At 45.4% G+C, this 19,923-nt stretch overlaps 1 protein-coding gene across 1 annotated transcript; it reads left to right on the forward strand.

Moving 5' to 3' along the window:
- Window positions 1-1,841: 1,841 nt before the first annotated feature.
- On the forward strand, window positions 1,842-19,908 carry rab3gap2 (RAB3 GTPase activating protein subunit 2 (non-catalytic)). Its single transcript, XM_071520102.1, has 35 exons — window positions 1,842-2,235; window positions 3,731-3,840; window positions 4,251-4,368; window positions 4,458-4,539; window positions 4,889-4,936; window positions 5,120-5,195; window positions 5,669-5,770; window positions 5,883-5,982; window positions 6,559-6,657; window positions 7,181-7,329; window positions 7,644-7,723; window positions 8,346-8,435; window positions 8,886-9,025; window positions 9,189-9,384; window positions 9,531-9,674; window positions 10,736-10,818; window positions 10,920-10,984; window positions 11,090-11,180; window positions 11,470-11,591; window positions 12,000-12,213; window positions 12,811-12,908; window positions 13,127-13,235; window positions 13,354-13,514; window positions 13,739-13,913; window positions 14,317-14,514; window positions 14,859-14,965; window positions 15,078-15,144; window positions 15,399-15,469; window positions 15,563-15,598; window positions 15,758-15,832; window positions 16,627-16,842; window positions 17,099-17,188; window positions 17,333-17,557; window positions 18,380-18,544; window positions 18,762-19,908. Exons 1-35 carry the CDS (start codon window positions 2,127-2,129, stop codon window positions 18,912-18,914), a joined length of 4,164 nt encoding a protein of 1,387 aa, XP_071376203.1. The 5' UTR covers window positions 1,842-2,126; the 3' UTR covers window positions 18,915-19,908.
- The last annotated feature ends 15 nt before the right edge of the window (window positions 19,909-19,923 follow it).

The following is a 19,923-nucleotide window of genomic DNA, read 5'->3' on the forward strand; positions in this document are numbered from 1 at the left end:
AACACATCCCGCCTGGGACACAGCGATGCCAGCTCGCTTCCTCGTCAACACAGGAAGAGTGGGAACCAGATGGAGAGCCGTCCCTGTGGCCCGTAAAGCAGTCGACACAACAACAGCCAGTAAGCAAGGGCTCCGGATGGGGAAAGGTTTGGCTGAGACGGGCCCAAGGCCCTCACTGACACCCAATTGTTTCCTGAGTTTCTGTGTCCGGCCTTCCGGAGCGGAAACTTTTGGGCACCCCCAGAGGTGTGTGTGTGTGTGTGTGTGTGTGTGTGTGTGTGTGTGTGTGTTAGGGGACGAGGGTCGGTAGGATTGTTAGTGAAGATGAGGGAAGTACATTGGCAATATGCCCAATGCCTTTAAAAGAGTGTGTAAGAAAGGATGGGAAAGAAGGGGACTGAGCGGAGGGGACGGCAGTGAACAATGCCACAAACAGCTGTTCATGTTTGCCATGGATGGTATGTATGGAGGAAAGTCTGCAGTCCCCTTGACCTTCGACCTCACAGCACTCCATCCATATGGGGCCGAGAGAGTCAACCAAAAATAACAAGAACGTACATATCCTCCTATTACAGTCTATCGAAAGAGTGAAAGATCTTGAACGTGCGCATTTGCAGGTACAACATAGAAATTGTCTGTTGTGTTTTTATCATAATGAACAGCGTATGTATCCCTACTCATCAAGACAGTTTCACCTCTGTTTATTTTAGCCAGTTGGCCACTAAGCAGGATCCTAAATCATCCCACTGCAAGTGTGAAGCGGGTGTAGCAACAAAACAAGTTGGATTTTTGCTAATTTAGGACACTTATGATTATGTTGTCCTATTAGTAGCTTACAAAGAAACTATTGCGCTTGGTCAACAAAAACACCTATCACACACAGAAAATTTTTGGACAAAATTTGGATGCTCCATATCACTCTCAGCCAAAAGAGAGTGAGACTTGTAAAAGACTTTACCACAACGCCTCAGAGTGAACACACACCTCATTAACCTCTTACAAACAAACTCCAGGAGAAACACAAGAAACTAATGCTTAGACTCAATTTATTTGAACTAGTTGACAGATGTGTGATTTCACATGTGCCCATACTTACATACAAAACTTTTCTCCCAGATCTTTATGTAACCTTTAAACCCTCATGTTTATGTGTGAACAGTATAGTCCTATGTGGTTGCATTTGTGTTATAAGTGCATGAAATCAATGAATCAGTTGTTCTGAAAAAGGGAGAATAATGAGAAGAGAATAAGATTTGATCATGATCACCTTTTTACAAACCATCACCAGGACAGCTAACAAAATTCTTAAACATATAAATCATAAATGTAGAGTTTTTGTACATCAGTGATAATGACATCTGGGATCACATGTGTTGGGTACTTTTACCAGCATGTGCTTCTGGTTTGCCTTAACCAATAAAAAAAAAAACTGTCCACAAAACACAATGGAAAAACATACTGTAATGTTCTGGTATGAGTGCAATATGGTAGAGTTGTGCAGTGGAAAAACCATATATATGAAAGGGAAGGGAGGGGGACAGGATCCAGACATGAAGTTCTCAAAGTCAAGTTGAAAAAACTAGCTTCCATCTAACGCCCTCTGGTGAACAAACCACACCAATACAGTTTCATAAATAGTAATAAATCATATTGTAGGTTATACTTTTCCATTACACACTTTTACAAGTGTGTACAACAATTCTAGCTTCAAGTCATGCTATCATATAATTTGAGTACTCATTTGTAAACACTATGCGCCTTACTCAGCTTTTATTTTGAAGGATGAGACAAAGATCTAACCCGGAAGTACATCAGTGTGTTATTATGCTAACGATGTGTCATCAACAAGACTCTCCAGGACAAGGGTGGGAACTGCAAATATTGGAAAAAATAAGAATAACAGCCACTTATTAATATCTTTATAAGGCACAATTTGGGAAAAGTCAGAAATACTGACTTTGCGAACGGGCTGTCATAGGTTTAGCTCGATAGCTGGACTTGCAAACCGACTTCGTTTAAACTGCAACGTTGTTCTTTCCCCCTCCGGACTGCTGCTGCTGTTAGCTAGCGGGCTAACTGGCTTCTTATTCCCTGTCCACTGGGGTCCTGGACGGGACGGGGTAGAGATGTCCTGCTGCTTGTTGGAGTTTTGTCGGGTCCAAGAGCTCAAAACGGTCAGGGACTTCTTGTTCCAGAACCAGAAAACCGAGCCACCGGAGGAGAAGAATCAAACAGGTAGATAGATAGGCAAATGATAGGCATGCCTCAAGTCAGCTGTCCAATATAGTCCGGTTCTGTGTCCAGCTAGCTAACCACACAGCACTTCATAAGTATCGTGCAGGTTAAGTAGGCTAACGGTTGCCAGAAAGCCAAGCGCACGACTGCAAAATAGGATGGAAAAGTTCGTTTTTTCCGGAAAATTTCACCTGAATTTGCAGCAACTTGGGTCAGTGTGGTTTCCTGACTCTCAGCGTTTTCTAGAGATGGGGAAAGGAAATTCTTATGAGCTAAGCAGGTACACTCCCAGACCACATTAGTGCAAAACCCTGCTAATGGTTATCAGTTTTTTCTCTAATGTCTTATTATTGATCGCAGACACATAGAAGCGTATCTGAGCTGTCTACCTAAAATACTCAGCATACATCGATCCCACAGGCTAGTATTACCCTTAAAGCGTTATGCTTGTCTTGCTGCAGTGAGGAAGATGATTTTCACATGGGTAAGACACTGTGAAGGTGAGTGATGGGCAGAGCCTCAGCTCTGCTCTGCAACACCAGCAGGGGACAGAGAGGGGAGAGGGGAGGGGGGAGGGGGGGGGGGGGGGGGAGATGGAGAGAAAGAAGAGAGGAGGTGAAGGAGGGGGAGGAGGAGAGATCCATCTGCCCTTTGTGCAGTGAGTCATCCCACACGAGGCACCTGAGCAGATTACTGCATGATGCTCAACAAGAGAGAGCCGACACACACACACCTACACACAGAAAGGGCGCACATGTGGCGCTTGAGCGACACACACACATACACAGCATAGGTCTACGTTTCATATTGATTTATTTGGACTTATGTGTCATCGCTTCAGCGTTTTAGCGCATTGTCAGTGACCCACGCACGCTGCACCCAGTCGGCACACATTAGAAGTCCATGGCAACGGGATTTCTCCTTTGATTTTGCTTCCAGTTCTGTCACTTTCTTGTCCTCCCACTCTCTGGTATTTTTAGGCTCTCTCTCCCTCTAGCACAGCCTTCATCAGCCCTGCCCCTCCTGTCCCTTCGCTCCTCTTTTTTTCTGCTTTGGAAGGATGACGTTTGCAGTTTTTTTTTGTTGCTTTTATTTTTTGTAGTAATTGGTTTCAACACTTTCATTCACCCAGCCACTACAGCTTTAGCCTGTAATTTCACACCCATCTATTGTCTTTCCCATCTATTGTCATCACGTCAGATGAGTCAATTTGGTCACATCTTGGAATTTCACTAGAGTAAGTTCACTAAAGCATGTGGGTTCATGTGTGGACCCACCAGAAACAGGTTAAGAACAATTTTTAGGTCCCTAGCCACCGTTTAACAAAACACTGGGCTAAACTATTAAACTTAAAGTTAGATCCATCATTAGGAAACCAACAATTTAGTGAAGGGAGATTTGCCTGCAGGGAATTCTAACCTTTGCACAAGGTGCAGAATCAGCTTGACCTCGTGAATCCAATTTGGATCTCAAACTGTGTTCACTTTTTCCCCAGCAGAGAATGAGCTGTCTTGGGACACCTCTGACTGGGAGTCAGCATGGGATAACAACGAAAACAAAGAGGATGATGCCGCCGTTGCCACCGCCACTGCCACTGCCACCACGGTCTGTCTTTCCTTTATATTTGCCTTCATTGTTTCCCCTACATTTATTCAGCAGCACTGGCCCTCCAATCTTGTTTCTCCATTTCTTGCAAAAGACAATGAAAGTTAATCACATGTTTACCTTGTTTCCCTAAAACAAACAAATTATCCCACAATCAGCCCATATATTGTAATCCAAGTGTCTTTTTTAAACCATAGCAGGAAGTTGAACTGCTAACTATTGTTGGAAATACGACCGGGAATGAACCTTTGTCCCAGAACCAAAAAGATTCTCTCTCTTCTGGGAGCTGCAGAAACATTATAGCCTTCATCTCTTTTTCTGTCTCCTTGTACCTCTGTATGTTCCTGTCCGCCCAATAGTTAAATCACCAAGTAACAGATTTAAAACAAAGTCTCCTCTCTGCTCTGCAGGTGGAGGAGGAGGGTGCGGGGCAGAGCGTCGCCTGGCTGCAGGACTGCGTGGTGTCCCTGTCGCCCTGCTCCGACCTGCTGGTGGTGGCCCGCGAACACAAGGCCGTCTTTCTCTCAGGTCTGACACTCCACATATCCAAACACACACACACACTCTTCTCTAAGTACACAAAAGGGTTACGCAGTGTCGTTTATTCCATCTTACAGCCAAGTGGCGCACAGACGACAGCGGCAGAGAGGAGATGACCCTGGCTGTGTCCTGGAGCGGGACCCTCAGCACCGAGGAGGGGTAAGAGAAAAGACGGAGCCGCTAGAGAGGCGAGGAGAATTTTGAAAGGGAAAATAATGAAAAGGAAGTGTTGTAGGAAAGGACAAGTGATTGGGGAGGGAGATAATGTACTGGAGAGAAAGTGCAAAGGAGAAACTTCAAAGCAGGAATTAAATGGGAGGACAACTGACAGGAGAATCAAGGGGGGTGACATTGAAAAAGGAGAGTTGCTTGGCTGCGGAGAAGCAAAAGATGTGAGGGCTGAGATAGTGAGTGAACACAGTGTCCTTTAGACTGACGACTGTAATGTGGACTGAGTCACACAGACATCACTTCCGGCTGTGTGTGAGCTTGTGTTTTCTCTCTCCAGAGAGTGTGTGAGCAGCGTCATCTGTATACCCCTGGCGAGCCAGAAGAGGTAAGCTATTTTTAATGTGTGTGTGTGTGTGTGTGTGAGCAAGTGTGTGCAAAATGCTTGTGTGTGTATGTATACCTGTGATAATAGTAGGTTTTAACAGTGTGTTTGTTTGTTTGTTTGTGTGTGCCCGTATGTGTGTCTATTCTTGTGTGTGTGTGTGTGTGTGTGTGTGTGTGTGTTTAGGAGCTCAACAGGGCGGCCTGACTGGACATGTATTGTCTTGGGTTTCTCTTCTGGCTATGTGCGCTTCTACACAGAGGTATCTCTCAAATGTACAATACAATTTTACCCATACTGTTCTGTACTGCACTTCTATTGTAGCCTATGCACAAGTCAACATGTTAAATGCCCGATTAGAATTTTAAATGTGAACAAAAGAGGAGCCCTGGCACCAAACACAAAAGCATGGAATGGAGATATTTTTATTTCATTTCATTTGACATCACTTTTGGTACAAGGGATAGTGAAAATGTTACTATTTAACGTGAGTATTTGATGCATTTTAAAGCTGTAAAAGGTTTGTTAACATTTGCAGTGCTTGTTAACATTGGAGTAAAAAAAAGCTCCAAAAAGCTTAACATTCATCTGCTAGCCAAACTCTTCCAGAATTTTGTCAGAATTTCACTAGGATTCATATAGTCAATTGAAAAAAATAAGATCAAAACCTTAAATTTGGGCTTTACATATTCAGGAATGCCAGTATCTCATGCAAGATTGATTGTGTCTCGTCAGAATGGGGTTCTGCTCTTGGCCCAGCTGCTGAATGAAGACCCTGTATTGAGGCTCAAGTGTCGCACATACGAGATCCCCCGTCATCCCGGAGTAACTGAGCAGGTAACACACACACCGTACACTGCTGTCTGCACTGTGTATAGATATGCTTGGTGAGAAAACTACAAATGATGTTTAAATTTAATTGGATCATTATCAATTTATCCGACCACAGCATGAGGAGTTGAGCATTCTCTACCCGGCTGCTCTGGTCACCATCGACGGCTTCAGCCTCTTCCAGTCTCTACGCGCCTGCAGGAACCAGGTGGCAAGAGGTATTGCTGCTTGTGTGTGTGTGTGTGTGTGTGTGTGTGTGTGTGCGCTTGTTCATGCGTGCATGCTTGGGTATGTGTCTTGTCTGTTGTGTTGTTACAGTGTGTTAACAGAAAACGTCTTCTTTATTTGCTGACTGGGTGGATAGTGGTTGCCACAAGGGACTCAGGTACTGAGGAAACATGCACATGCACGCACACTTGCATATACATGCACACACACACACTGACACACACACACACACTTCTACTTTCATACACACACATGCACAGACACAGAGCTTATGCGTCTCTAGAGGTTAGTAGCTAAGCTTCACCAAGATTTCTCTGAGCATCTAGTAGTGCTGTGAGTGTGTGTGTGTGTGCATGTGTATCTGCCTGTGTGTATGGGCATTTGTGTGCATTTTGAAGCTTAAGCCGATCCTTGCTACCATTAAAGGACAGCGTCACTATTTGTGACGTGGCTAAATGCAAGTAATGGCTACCAGCTAAAAAAAATGATCAATTAATAAGGAAAGTCCTTTTAATTTGTTTATGTAACTTTTCACTTTTGACCCCTTCATCAATCTCTCCTTCCAGCGGCGGCAGCAGGCAGTGATGTGATCCAGCCTCCTCCCCTGGCCTATAAGAAGTGGGGTCTGCAGGACATGGACACCATTGTGGATCACAGCAGCGTGGGTGAGAGACAGAGGGAGAAAGGGAGAAAAGAAGAGTGGGGAGGCAGGGAGGTGGATGGGTAGACACAGCTGACATGAAATAGATGCAATTGTAAACCACAGCAGGCGAGTTTGAGAGGCAGTGGGATAGATGAGTGGTTGTAGCCAAGACGAACCACATCGTAGGTCATGCAGCTCTGACTCACTGACAAAATGTTCTCACCATGCATTATCGGCTCATAAGTTGAATAAATTCAGTATTTGTGACACCTTCATCGCAGTGCAATGCATCTGCACCAGAATGATGCGCTGGAAACGGATTCTGTCATTTAAAATGAATGAACTTCTATTGGAAAGTAATGCATGCAACGCATTAAATCTGATCCAAGCTTAAGAGATGGCAAGAGGCAGGGAGGAAGAAGCAATGTAAGGAAAGAGGAGAGAGGAGAGAGGATACGCTCTCTCTCCCCACATCCCTGACTAACCTCTCTCTCTCCACCCACGCTCTCTGTCTCTTTCTCTCCCTCCATCCCTCCCTCTGTTAGGCATTATGACGCTGTGTGTGTTTGACCAGATGAAGAACGCCTCTATCCTGGGGGGGTTTCATGCTTCGGTCAAGGGCAGCCCCCCCGCCATGAGCCAGTACATCACCGTGGGGGGAGGGCCTTACACAGGCTTCTACTATGCCATAGAGGTAGGTTGAGGCGTGTGTGTGTGTGTGTGTGTGTGTGTGTGTGAGAGAGAGAGAGAGAGAGAGATAGAGACAGAGAATTTGCCAAAACACAATAATAATAATTATACAGAGATTTGTCTTGGTGACATTCACACAGAAACATATCAGCAACTTACAGAGTAGCACACTACATATTGACACAGAAGAACCTCACACAGTGTAAAGGCACAGTGCAAAAGAGGGAGAGTGTGTTAAAGAATGCATTTTTCTGACATGCAGTTGTTCCTGCGTGTTGTTGAGTATAAATTGTGTTTTCTCTCTCTGTGTCTCCTTAGGGAAGCTCCCAGCCTCTGCTCTCCCACGTGGCTCTGGCTGTGGCCAGCAAACTCACCTCCGCCCTCTTCAGTGCTGCCAGGTGTGTGTGTGTGTAACCAAGCTTCTGAGTGTAAAGGACTTGCTGTGTGAATCCAGCAAGTACTTTGTGTGTGTATATGTGTGTAGAAACAAGATTACATTCATTAACAACAACTCCATTTGTATAACACAATTCTAAGAAAGTTATTCAGAAAACAAATAAGATCATCTAATGTTTAGTCTTTGTACCTGTGTGTGTGTGTGTGTGTGGTCTTCCCCACCCAGACAACACTTTCTTCCTGTCAGTCACATACAGGAGACACTTGGGGTCTGAATACTGCTGTATTGACAATCCACTACCACCGCAACATCACCGGCCAAACAAAGCCGCTCAATCGATACTCTGAATTATAGGCCCCTCTCCCCTCGCTGCCAGCTTAATCCATACAAGAGAGTTTGTGTGGCTTTCTTCCTCCCCTGACACACTTTTCATTCTCCTCCTGCTGCGTCTCCCCCTCCTCCCACTCGCTCTTGCTGTCTCTTCTTTATTACTTTTTTATACACTCTGTCTCCCTAAATAATTTCTCTTTTATATTGACTCATCTCATCTGGCTCACTTTCTCTCTGTCCCTTTATCTCTCTCTCTCTCTCTCTGTCTCTCTCTCTCTCTCTCTCTCCCTCAGTGGGTGGTTGGGATGGAAGAACAAGAATGAAGAGGAGCCTGCTCAGAAACAGAAGCCCAAGGTGGAGCCGGCCACACCCTTGGCAGTCAGGTAGCCAATCACAATCTTTCAACAAAAATGCACCGGTCCTCTTTTGTGCTCCGTTCGTATTTGCACTATGAAAAAACTTAAACATGGTCAATCTTAACTCTTAGCACCCATCGTAATTTTAATCAATACTGAAGTAGGGGAGGGTGGGGGGGATATGGATCGGTCTCCTTCCAGTCGTTTGTTCCTTTGCTCCATCACACATGGATTTTGACAAAACTTGGGGAAATGATGCACTTCACTACTGTGTTTCAGCATTTTCAAGGTTATCCTGATTGATCCAAGTGAGGTGCTACAATTAGATCAAAACAAGCGGACATATTTTTCACTGATTAGCCCAGAGAACGACTGAATCATTCTTGGGAGACGATGTGTTTACTGTCACCTTGTTAATCACTGTCAGTGTCCTCATTAACCTCGTCCTTCCTCTTTGTCCTGACCTCTCTCCTCCAGATTTGGTCTTCCAGACTCTCGTCGCCACGGCGAGTCCATCTGTCTGTCCCCCTGCAACACGCTAGCCGGAGTGACAGATGACTTTGGCCGGGTTACACTGCTGGACTTGGCCAGAGGCATCGCCATCCGCATGTGGAAGGGTGAGGAGAAATGAGCGAGAATAGAAGAAGGACTAAGGAGAGAATGAGATGGAGACTCTGTCTAGCGATCTGTGTGTATAGAATTGGATGAGTCATATGTATGAAATATTCATGAGGTCCTGGGGGGCAAGAAATTAAAGTCATTTGTCTGTCTCAACCCCAGGTTACCGTGACGCCCAGCTGGGTTGGGTGCAGGTCTCAGAGGGGCGGGGTGATCGAGAGTCCTCCCCCTCCGCTCCGCTCCCCCGACGCCACGCCCAGTTCCTGGTCATCTACGCCCCCCGCAGGGGAATCCTGGAGGTGTGGGGGACGCAGCAGGGGCCCCGAGTTGGAGCCTTTACTGTGGGCAAACAATGCAGGTATACACACACACACACACACACACACACACACACACACAAGGCAGGAAGAACACACAAACACATACCCTTTACCCATTATCTCCTTATCTCCTTATCTTTATGTGTGTGTGTGTGTGTGTGTGCAACTGTACATATGCTTCCAGGTTGCTGTATGCTGGCTACCGTCTGATGGGGGTGAACAGTGTGACCAGTCAGGGCTGGCAGCTCCACACCCAGCAGGTGTGTCTGCTGGATCCCACCACCGGAGCACTGAGGACGGTGACCGTGCCCTTCCATCTGGCCCTCAGGTTGGTACATGGATAGACACGAACACACACGTACATTCACTTGATCAAACAGATCAGCTGTTTGTCATGCAAGCATTTTTTTTTTTTAAGATTTTCATTACATTTTTGCCTTTTATTAGACAGTTCAAAGTTGAGAGATACAAGAAAGATTGGGAGAGAGAGAGGGATCACACGCAACACATTTGACATTAAATCAGTGTTTCTTATAGAATGTTTTGCAGATGTATGGTGGGGATAATTAATAGTTTCTGAGACTGAGATTTGCCAGTGACCCATTCAAAAATCATGTTCAGTATGTGTTGCAGTAAGCTATGAGAATGGCTATTATTCTCTTTTGATTTTTATTTTACATTAAGACCAGATAATACATTTTCATTGTATTCACATTTTTCTAATTGTGGCCGCAATTTTCCAGCTGTGGTGGGGCACAGAGCAAATTGAGCTTGAATATAAAGGAAACTGATGGCCATTTAATATTTAATATTGCGTATATGGCAACAAATACATGTGGGGTACAGCCATATGGCTAGGGCTGCTACCAGGCTGTTAACATGACAGAGTCATCACTTATCTTTTACAGCTCACAGCCAAATGTTAGCATAGCAGTCCACCAAAAACACATGGATGTTTAGTTTAAGTGCACTGATGATCTAAAGCTAAGCATTACTTACCACAAATCTTTTTTTAACATTGATTTACTCAGGGAAAGTCTGCAGAGCACATATAATCTTCAGTACTTTCTTAGAGTTACACACATTTTTACATCTTCAGTTGCCCAGATCAGTCTTTAACTCAAAAGACTTATTGAGGAGATCTTGACCCTAGATGTTGAGGGAGGGGAGAGTGTTACTCATTTACCTTTCCTGCCCAGGTTTTTTCAGCCTCTGCAATCTGGGCATTCAACCTCACAGTCACAAGCTCATTCTCTAACTTGTAGACTACCATGGACCCCCAATCTACAAACTGTGTAAGAAATATGTTGTTTATGGAGGTGTGGTTGCACCTGTCTATGCCCAAACATTATCTAGACCCCATCTTTCTATGTGTCTTCTCTATTCAAGTGACAAGAAGAGCGAGCGAGCCAAAGACATGCACTTGCTGAAGAGATTGACCACCATCCTGAGGAGCAGAGAGGTGGAGCCTGGTAAGAGACAGGAGAGTGGGGGCTACACGGAGCTATAGATCTGCATAAGGAAAGCTTTGAATTTTTATTATTCTGTCTGTTGACTCATCTCTTCTACTCAGATATCTTGGAGAGCGAAGCCAAGAGCGTGCTGCTGGACATCAAACACCCTGCCATTAAGAAGCAGGTGAAGCCACCATCAATACAAATGCCCACACACAAATAAAGGGGTACAACATCGCAAAAGCGTACCATTCAAATTGCTAACTCCATGCTTTGTGTTTACATTTAGGCTTTGGAGTCTCTGCTGGCGAATAAGCATGCTCCTGTCTCATGTCTGACCAACATCACACGCGCCTTACATGACAGTCTGAGGGAACAAGGTAGAGTATCACACAAACAACGGGTGTATTTCAGTATTGTGTACTTCAAAGAGGGTTTTGATTCATCAAGAAGGAGAAAAGATTATGCCACAGCATAAGGAAACCACTCTTCGCCTTCCCAAAGACCCTATACTGACACAGGAATATTTGCTACTTCTGTTGGCTGTGGTTTTGATCCCTTGCACTCTTTACTAGTGGTGGCTTGTAATGTTGGAATTGAACTTTAATTGATTGTTTGGTTACATGTGTGTCAATGTCTTTTTGTGGTTGCGTGTGTTTTCCATTGTAGACCCCGAGGCGGTGGATGAAGCGTTGCTCCAGCTCTGCTCCTCACAGCTCAAACTGCTTCAGCTCTACACAGACATCCAGCAGCTGCACTCTGCTGCACACACAGACGCCTGCTCTGAAGCTGTGAGTCACACACACACACACACACACACACACACATACACAGCTGCAGTCTGCTGAATCACATGCTCTGAATGTGAGAGGCAGACACACATACGCACACCCATGTGGTATCTGGTGGTTGCTTTTATCCAAAGTGTCTTGAAGTCACATGAGTGCATACATTTTAACAAGGGTGGTCACAGTGGGAATATACACATACACACACTGAACCTGTAAGCATTACATACATGAACATCTGCAAACTGAATTGGACTCTCTGAATTGAGAAATTGGATTTGAGGTATATGTACCAATAAAGTCTATGCTATTGCTTGATAATCTCCATGAACTGTATCATTATCCCCCGTAATCCCATGATAAAGCATTCTCTCTCTGCTTGTTTTCCACCTTGTCCTTCCTTCACCCCAGTTGGACTCCCTCGCAGGCATAGAGGAGGAGTTGTCCCGCGTGGGCCCCACCCTGCAACGTTACGCCCAGCTCACCTCGAGGCCCTGCGTCTCCTTCGCCCAGGACTCGCCCGCCTCGCCCCTGCCAGCCCGCGCCTTCCTCTCCCAGCTGGAGTGCACCGAGGACGGGGAGGTGAAGGTGGTCCGCGGGGCCGACGCCGAGTGGAACCAACTAGGTAATGCCAACATGAACACAGATATACTCACCTACATGTTTACACTGATATGGCACATGTACTACCTTTGGTTATATGATGGTTAAATGAAATTAACATGCTGATGTTTTGTACCTTCATTTTCACCCCCACACACCCTCATAATTGGATATTTTACCCTGACACAGTCACAAATTTAAGATACTTTGTGTAGCATTTTTAAAGTAATATATTGTCACATTAATTATGATACCTTAGTATACACTAACCATGACTGGTAGTGTCTGTCTCATCCCAGTAGTATTGATAGTGCTAGTGTTCCTCAAAATTAAGACTACATTTCCCTTAAGCCCCTTTGCTTCCTGTCACAAAGAAGTTGCTATTTGTCCTCCTCCCCCTCCCTGGCGCCACCCTGCGTTTGTTTTGCTCCCAAATGGTAATGTGGTAGTAATGTATTGATGTTAAAATCCTACACATAGCACCTTTAGCTCAGATACAATCAAAATGACACCTGTAATGCCATGTAACGTGACTCATACACACTCACAGATGCAGAACTGTTATCAGACTGGAGAGTGTGTAGGAGGCTGATGGTGTGCACTTGTGTGTCCTGTACAGGGAGCTTCCTGTTCTGGGGCTGTCTGTCCGGAGAAAGCCCGCTCCACAGGGTGTGTGACACACTACAGCAGACCGGCATCAGCCCACAGCAACTACTGGTGAGATTGAGGGAGGGATGGATGGATGGAGGAGGATGATATTAAGATTAGTTTCTTTAATGGATTTCAAAAGACTGGTGAATGGAGGTCTTGAGGAATAAGAGGAATTAGATTATTGAGAAATTATGTCAAACAAGCAGAGGATAATATATTAAAGATTTCATTAATTGATTGATTGATTCATTTCATATTTAACCTTGTCTTTCTGTTCCTGTCAGTCTCTGCTGCTGAGTGTGTGGCTGCACAGGGAGAAGGAGGTGCTGAGGAAACCAGAGGAAACTGTTAGAAAGCTTCACACACTGCTCATCGCCCTCAGCAACATGAAAGGTGTGTGTTGAATGTGTGTAGATCTTAATTTCATTTAATCTGAATGGGCTTGATAGATGAAAAAATTGAAGATGAGAGAAAATTCAATAGGTACCCCACCTTCCTCTGCCATCTTCAGGTGCGGTGGAGGAGTCGTGGGACACGCAGTCCGTCTCCCCCTGGTGGCAGCAGGTTCGCTGTGCCTGTGTCCAGTCCCACAGTGCTGCTGCCGCCCTGCTGGCTGCCTTGGTGGCTCACCGCGCCGCAAAGGCCAGCATCACCAGCCGGGCTGACAGCAAGGTAGAGAAGACACACACATGAACATATCGCAGTGCAGATAAGACCAGTGTAAGAGAGGGAAGTCACGGAAAAAGATAAATGAAACTACATTCAGTGGAAATGATGCTCCTCCTCTCATCCTTTTACACCTATAATGGATGATACAGTCAAACACTAACACCACACCCACTATGTTTGTCTGTTTTCTGTGTGTGTGTGTGTGTGTCTGTGTGTGTGTATGGTAGCTGCAGTCGGAGTGGGAGGCGGTGTCCCTGGAGCTGGAGCAGTGGGCGGTGTGTGTGCGCCAGCTGGAGGATGTGCTGGCGCTGCAGACCCTGCTGTGGGTGCCCCCCCCCCAGGGAACAGCAGGGGGCGCTACAGCACAGTGCTCCGTCAAAACCCTGCTGGAGGGAGGCAGAGGTAGGCGGGGAATGGAAATAGCCCTCCATCCTGAGGAATCTCTTTCTTTATTTTGTTCATTTTTGTCTGCCTTACTGTACTCCCTTCCTTACCTCCTTCCCTCCTTCCTTCATTCCTTTCCTCTTTTCCTCATTCTATCTTTCTATCTTTTTTCTTACCTTTCTCCCTTCCTGTCCTTCCTTCTTTCTCAGTTACCTGACTAACTCCCCCTGCTTTCTTCCACCCATCTTCCTTAGTCATTTTATCCACATAGCAATATTTACAAAGTAGGCATTTCAAACAAGCATCTGGTTCCCTGAAATATTGAAGGCCTAGAATTTTCATATTCTGTTTGTGCCTAGACCTCTTACTTTATGTATTTTTTTTGTATATTTCCCTTTCACATCCACCTGTCTCTCCCCAGGTGGCATGGCCGACAGCATTGCAAAGTGGGTGTTCAGGCAGGACATGGCCCCCGAGCGGCTGAAGGAGATTCTGCAGAGGAGAGAGGTGAAAGAGGGGGAAGACAGCTCAGAGCAGCCGGAGCAGAGAAGAGGAGGAGGAGGAGGAGAAAAGGAGAAGGAGAGGAGCCAGGAGGACACAGACGCCAACAGGACAGCAGGTCAGCACTAAGACAGATTTGGCCACTGGAATGAAGACTGGATGACAGGTTTTGCGGTGTTGACATGCAGTGGGCTCTTAATTACTTATGCTTGAAAATACCCTCATTCAACAGATTTACTAACACACAGGCTCTGATATAACTATGCTGCTACACCTGATTCATTTAACTTCCGTACCTCTATATTAGAAAGTATTATAATGTTTGCATATTCACACAGCAGCTCTTCAGCAATGCAATGACCATACAATGACTCCCAGAACAAGCTACCTATTTCATGCACCGCCAGTCTGTACACTTTGAAATCAAGTCCAAGGCAAACACATTCTGCACTACTTTTCCAGAGCTGTTGGTGGCGGTGTGCCAGCGCTTCCCAGACTCCCTCTCCCCCGACCTGCTCTTCGCCCACTGCTGCTGGGAGTACGTGGTGCAGTGGAACAAAGACCCCGAGGTGCACAGACACACACAGACAAGTTTATTCATTTTACGCTATCACAGTACTCGCTGAAGACCCACTCACCTTTGGTCTTAAGTCGAGACTCACGTCTGCTTTCTCTCTCTAGGAGGGGCGATATCTGTGCTGGGCTGTGGAACATTTGAAGTTGGTCTCCAGTCCGCACATCCAACTAGGTGAGTGGGTCATGAAGTTTGTTTACATGCACACTAATGCTTTTATCTTCATGCGACTGTGACAAATACTGCAACTGCAAAGGCATGGATCATGTGAATATATTTATGATTGTGTTAACCTAAAGCCATATTCAGAGTATCAAACACTGCACGCATGTAAGCACCAGTCTCATAGTAAACCTGTCCATCATTTTCCATGAAAAAATATGCCGACGGCTAAATATATCCTCATGGGACTTTAACTGTCCTGACAGGTATCGCTTCAATGATGTGGAGTACGTTCATTGTGAAACGTTTCTCAGCAGCAGCCTTCCTCATGGAAAAGGTAAGCCACCACTCACCAATATACCTGTGTGTCTGTGGGAAGTATGTTATATTCTTTGAGGCATTATGTATTGTAAAATCTTGTCTTTCATAGGTGGGGAAGGCACCCAAAGATCGCTTATGTCGACGGGTAAATACATTTTTGTTAATACAGAATCTTAAAGATGATCTGAGATTAAAATATGTGATGCCAGTTTTGGTATTTGATAGATTCGATTTGATAAATTGGTTGAAATATGAATACATTATAAAAGTGAATAAATGTATGCGTGTGTGTTAATGTGCGTAGGACGTAGGAATGGGAGACAAAGCCATGACGTCATTCCTGGGCTCCTGTGTCCAGCTGCTGCAGATCCTCATGGAGGTGACTGGACTATTGGTTTACAATCAATGCCCTTTATCTTTTATAAATTACTACGTAAGTAAAGAGAACCCACAACCAAAGCATGGAGAATGGACCAATGCCTCGCATAAATACAGCACAGAGCATGAACGCTGAATGAAGCGTTTCGGCCCCAGCGCTATCCGGACTTTGCCATCATTATGTTTTCCTTTTGAACCTGACATGGGTTTAAATACTACACTGAATTCTGGTACATATACTGCACTATGAAAGGCTATATCTATTTTTGGGCTTGTTTGACTTTTGAGGCTCTCCATGGAGCGTACATTATCAGGTGCTTTGGCTTTTACACCTTGGATGTAAAGTTGTGTATAAATCTAAACTGTAAATACGTTTCACTATTCAAAATTACTGTTTCAAATGTATCAGTTGTCACTAGTATTGTTTGGTATGTTAGTTTCTTCATAGCATTTTATAACTTTGCTTTGTTTGCTGTAACTACTACTGCTACTACTACTACTACTACTACTACTACTACTATTGTGACTACTACTACAACCAACTACTACTAATAATAATAATGATAATAAACTACTACAACTAGTGTTATTTTAGGTCTAGTGGAAGTGAAGGGTTCAAATTGAAGAGACCCACATCAGAACACACTTGATGCTTTTGATTTATTAGATAGCTTGCTTACATAAAATTTGCGCATGTGCTTTATTCTGCACTCCTGTACTAACCCCTGAATCGCATCACAAAACCATAAATCTTTTTCATCTCACCCTTACCTTTTCCCTTCCCTTGCCTTCCAGGCGGACTCGGGGGTGGAGGAGGTTTCCCCTCCGGAGCTGGGCGTGGAGGAGGCGTGGTGCGGGGCGGAGGGCCCGGCCTCCATAGCTGAGCTGGCCCTGGAGCAGAGAGGCGTCCACTACCCCCTGGTCCAGCACCACTGTTTGCTAGCCTCCCTGCTGCATGCTGCCATGACCTTCAGCCTGCGGGTCAAACCGCTCAGCCTGTTCGACAGCAAGGTGAGGAGTGGGTCTGTATAGACACACAGGCAGACAGGCACACAAATACACATATTGTCTTTCAAGCTACTTTCCAAGGCTAGGTGGGTGTGTGTAGTGATGTCATTGTACGCTTCCACATTTGCTGCCGTGTATCACAAAGACTGCACTGGAAATAAAGATTTTTGTGGACATAAACCAAGTGAAACTAAGCACAGTAGTTGGGATAAATTTATGCACTGACTAATACTTTTCCTCTCTGTGTGTGTCGTCCCAGGGTAAGAACGCTTTCTTCAGAGATCTGACAACCATCCAGCTGATGCCCAGTGGAGATATGGACCCAGGCCTGGTGTCGCTACGACAGGAGGTGAGAAAGGAGGAAACACACCAAATAGAGGAATGATACGCAGAAGAAAAAAAGGGAGAAAGAGAGAAAGATATTGACACATCACACCTTGTTATCCACACCTTTCCTTCCCTTTCTGTTTGCCCCGTTCCTACTGTCTCTCAGTTCCTCCTGCGGGTGCTGACCGGGTGGGTGCAGGCCATAGACGATGCTCCCGGCTTGGCCTCGGGGCCCGGGTCCCCCCCCCTCCCCTGCAGCGGTCCCAGGGCCGACTGGTGGCCCTCGCTGTGTCTGGAGCTGGGCTCCCTGCTGCAGGTCAACCCCGACATCCTCCGCCGACACCTGGTCTGCGAGCTCTACAACCAGGGCCTGGACCTCAGGGCCGAGGAGGTAGGGCAAGTCAGATATAGGGTGGGGCAGTGAGCAATTTATACTGAACTATCCTATAATGATGTTTCACACATTTCCCTGTCCAATATGGCAAAAGTTCAGGTGGGGTGTGACCTCATGTGTCACACACCCAGTTGGCTGCGATTACATCATTTTGACCATGCGACCTCCGTTGTGTCTGTTTCAGCATGAACCATGAATGAGCCTTTACAAGCTACCTGTCTCCTGATATCAGTCTCCAGTTGATTAGTTACACACATTTAATAATAATGATAATAATAATACTAGTAGTAATAATAATACATTTTATTTTAATAGCAGCTTTTGTAAAGCAAAGTGCTTTACAGAGCATAAATGATATTACATAAAAACAAGAGATTACATAAAAATTGGTCAATAATAAATAAATAAAAAATGTATTTAAGAGTAAGAATTATAACAGAAAGCAAGTTTATTAAAGTGTGTTTTAAACAGTGTCTGAAAGACTGAACTGATTCAGCTAGCCTAAGCTCCTCAGGCAGGTTTCACAGTATATGGGTCCTAATGGAGAACGTTTGGTCCCTTTTGCTCTTGAGTCTAGACTGTGGAACAAACAAGAGGCATCTCTGCAAGGACTTATAAGTTCTGTAACGTAGCTAGGGGCTAAAACATGCTGTACTTTAAAAGTAACAAGTCAAGTCTTGAAATTAATTCTAGAACTCCCAGGAAAACCAGTGGAGGGAGGATCAAATCGGAGTGATTTAATACATGATATTAAACATGCTGTATGTGAAACACGCTCCTTGTTAGGATATAATGGAATGCTGTGACTCCCCCCCCCAGGTGATGTTGGAGGTGGAAGATAAGGACGTGCTGGGCTCCCAGCTGCTGGTGCTGACTGGCCAGAGGCTGAGCTACTCGCTGCTCCACAGTCAGAGTCAGACCCAGGCTGCCATGGAGCTGCTGGCCCGCCTGCCCCCCACCCTCTGCACATGGCTCAAGGCTATGGTGAGGCACCCAACACTCAACTCTGTTATGTAATGCACTGAGGACGTTCCAGAACAGGTTATAGTTTCTGCGAGCAAACAGGTGCAAGAACAGGTGCAAGTAGAGGAGGAATGTGAGAGAGAGGTGAGGTGTTAACTGTCTGTTCAAAAAACATAAGGCAAGTAATACCATAATACTGTCTCCTATACTGTGCCAATGTTTATTCCGTGTCCCCCAGGACCCCAGCGAGCTGCGCTGCCCCCTGGTGCCCCTGCCCCAGAGCAGCAGGCTGGTGAGCCGTCTGATCGAGATCCTGCCAGAGAACCACGCCCAGTACAGCCTGGCCCTGCACCTGCTGGAGGCCGTGGAGGCCCTCACCACCGAGGACTGACCCGGGGATGGAGAGAGAGAGAGAGAGAGAGAGAGAGAGAGAGGAGAGATGGAGGAGAAGCTTTGGAAGCCCTGACCATAGTGGGTAGATGGAGGGAGGGATGATGGGGAAGAGGTGAGGATAAGGAAGGAAATGGAAAGAGAAAGAGTCTCTTGAAGGGCTACATGGTGACTAGAGAAAGGCCTCTCCCTCTAGCTTGGTCCATTGACATTGTCCTGCCTCGGTTGGCAAAGCCATTTCATTTTATTGCATTGTGGAGTCCAGAAACCTGCTCATATCTAACGCATGAGAGACAGTCAAGAAAGAGGATTTTAAACAACCAGGATGATAAAACTAATAAGAGACTAGATGTCAGTCTCTTAACTCGCTTCTGTCATTGTTGGGGAACAGAAGAGGACAGGTTTTGTTTTGTGATTCAGCTCATGTTAACCTGATAAATGTCCTTACATCTAATTCGTTGTAAATGGATAGGCAGAGATATATAGAGAGGATGGATATGATGGGCTTTTAAATGATTTTTATTCAATCCATCATTGTATTTTTGCTCAACTGTGTAACATACATTATACTGAATACCTGTGTTTGCGTTGTTGAAGAGTATTGTGAAGAGTATTGTTAGGAGGGTGTTTGTGGGATGGTTATGATGGAACTGAGCATGTCTTTTCTTCACTGTCATTTACTTGTCATTCTCCCATTCACTCTGGTGTTTACTTTCCTGACTAGCCCCCTCCACCCCCCCCAAGTTTCCATCCATCTGACTTTAAACACAGATTTCACTCTCTGGGTGCCATATCATACTCCTGTTTCACCTCTCTCCCTCCTCCTTCCACCTCACGGACTACAGTGATGTATCATAAAGAAATATGGACCTTATTTTTTATTTATATACGCAGACAGTACTGTACTAGCTGTGCCTGTAGACCTCCTATTCTGTAGTCCTGTCCGGCCGCCCTCACTGGGCTAATTTGATGCAGAATAAAGAGGTTTGATGCTTCTCAAGAGCCTGGAC

This window comes from Centroberyx affinis, unplaced genomic scaffold (genome assembly GCF_046629955.1).
Source record: "Centroberyx affinis isolate AG114_WGS23_722 - 3 ecotype Tasmania unplaced genomic scaffold, CSIRO-AGI_Caff_v1 ptg000767l_1, whole genome shotgun sequence".
Taxonomy (NCBI): Eukaryota; Metazoa; Chordata; class Actinopteri; order Beryciformes; family Berycidae; genus Centroberyx; species Centroberyx affinis.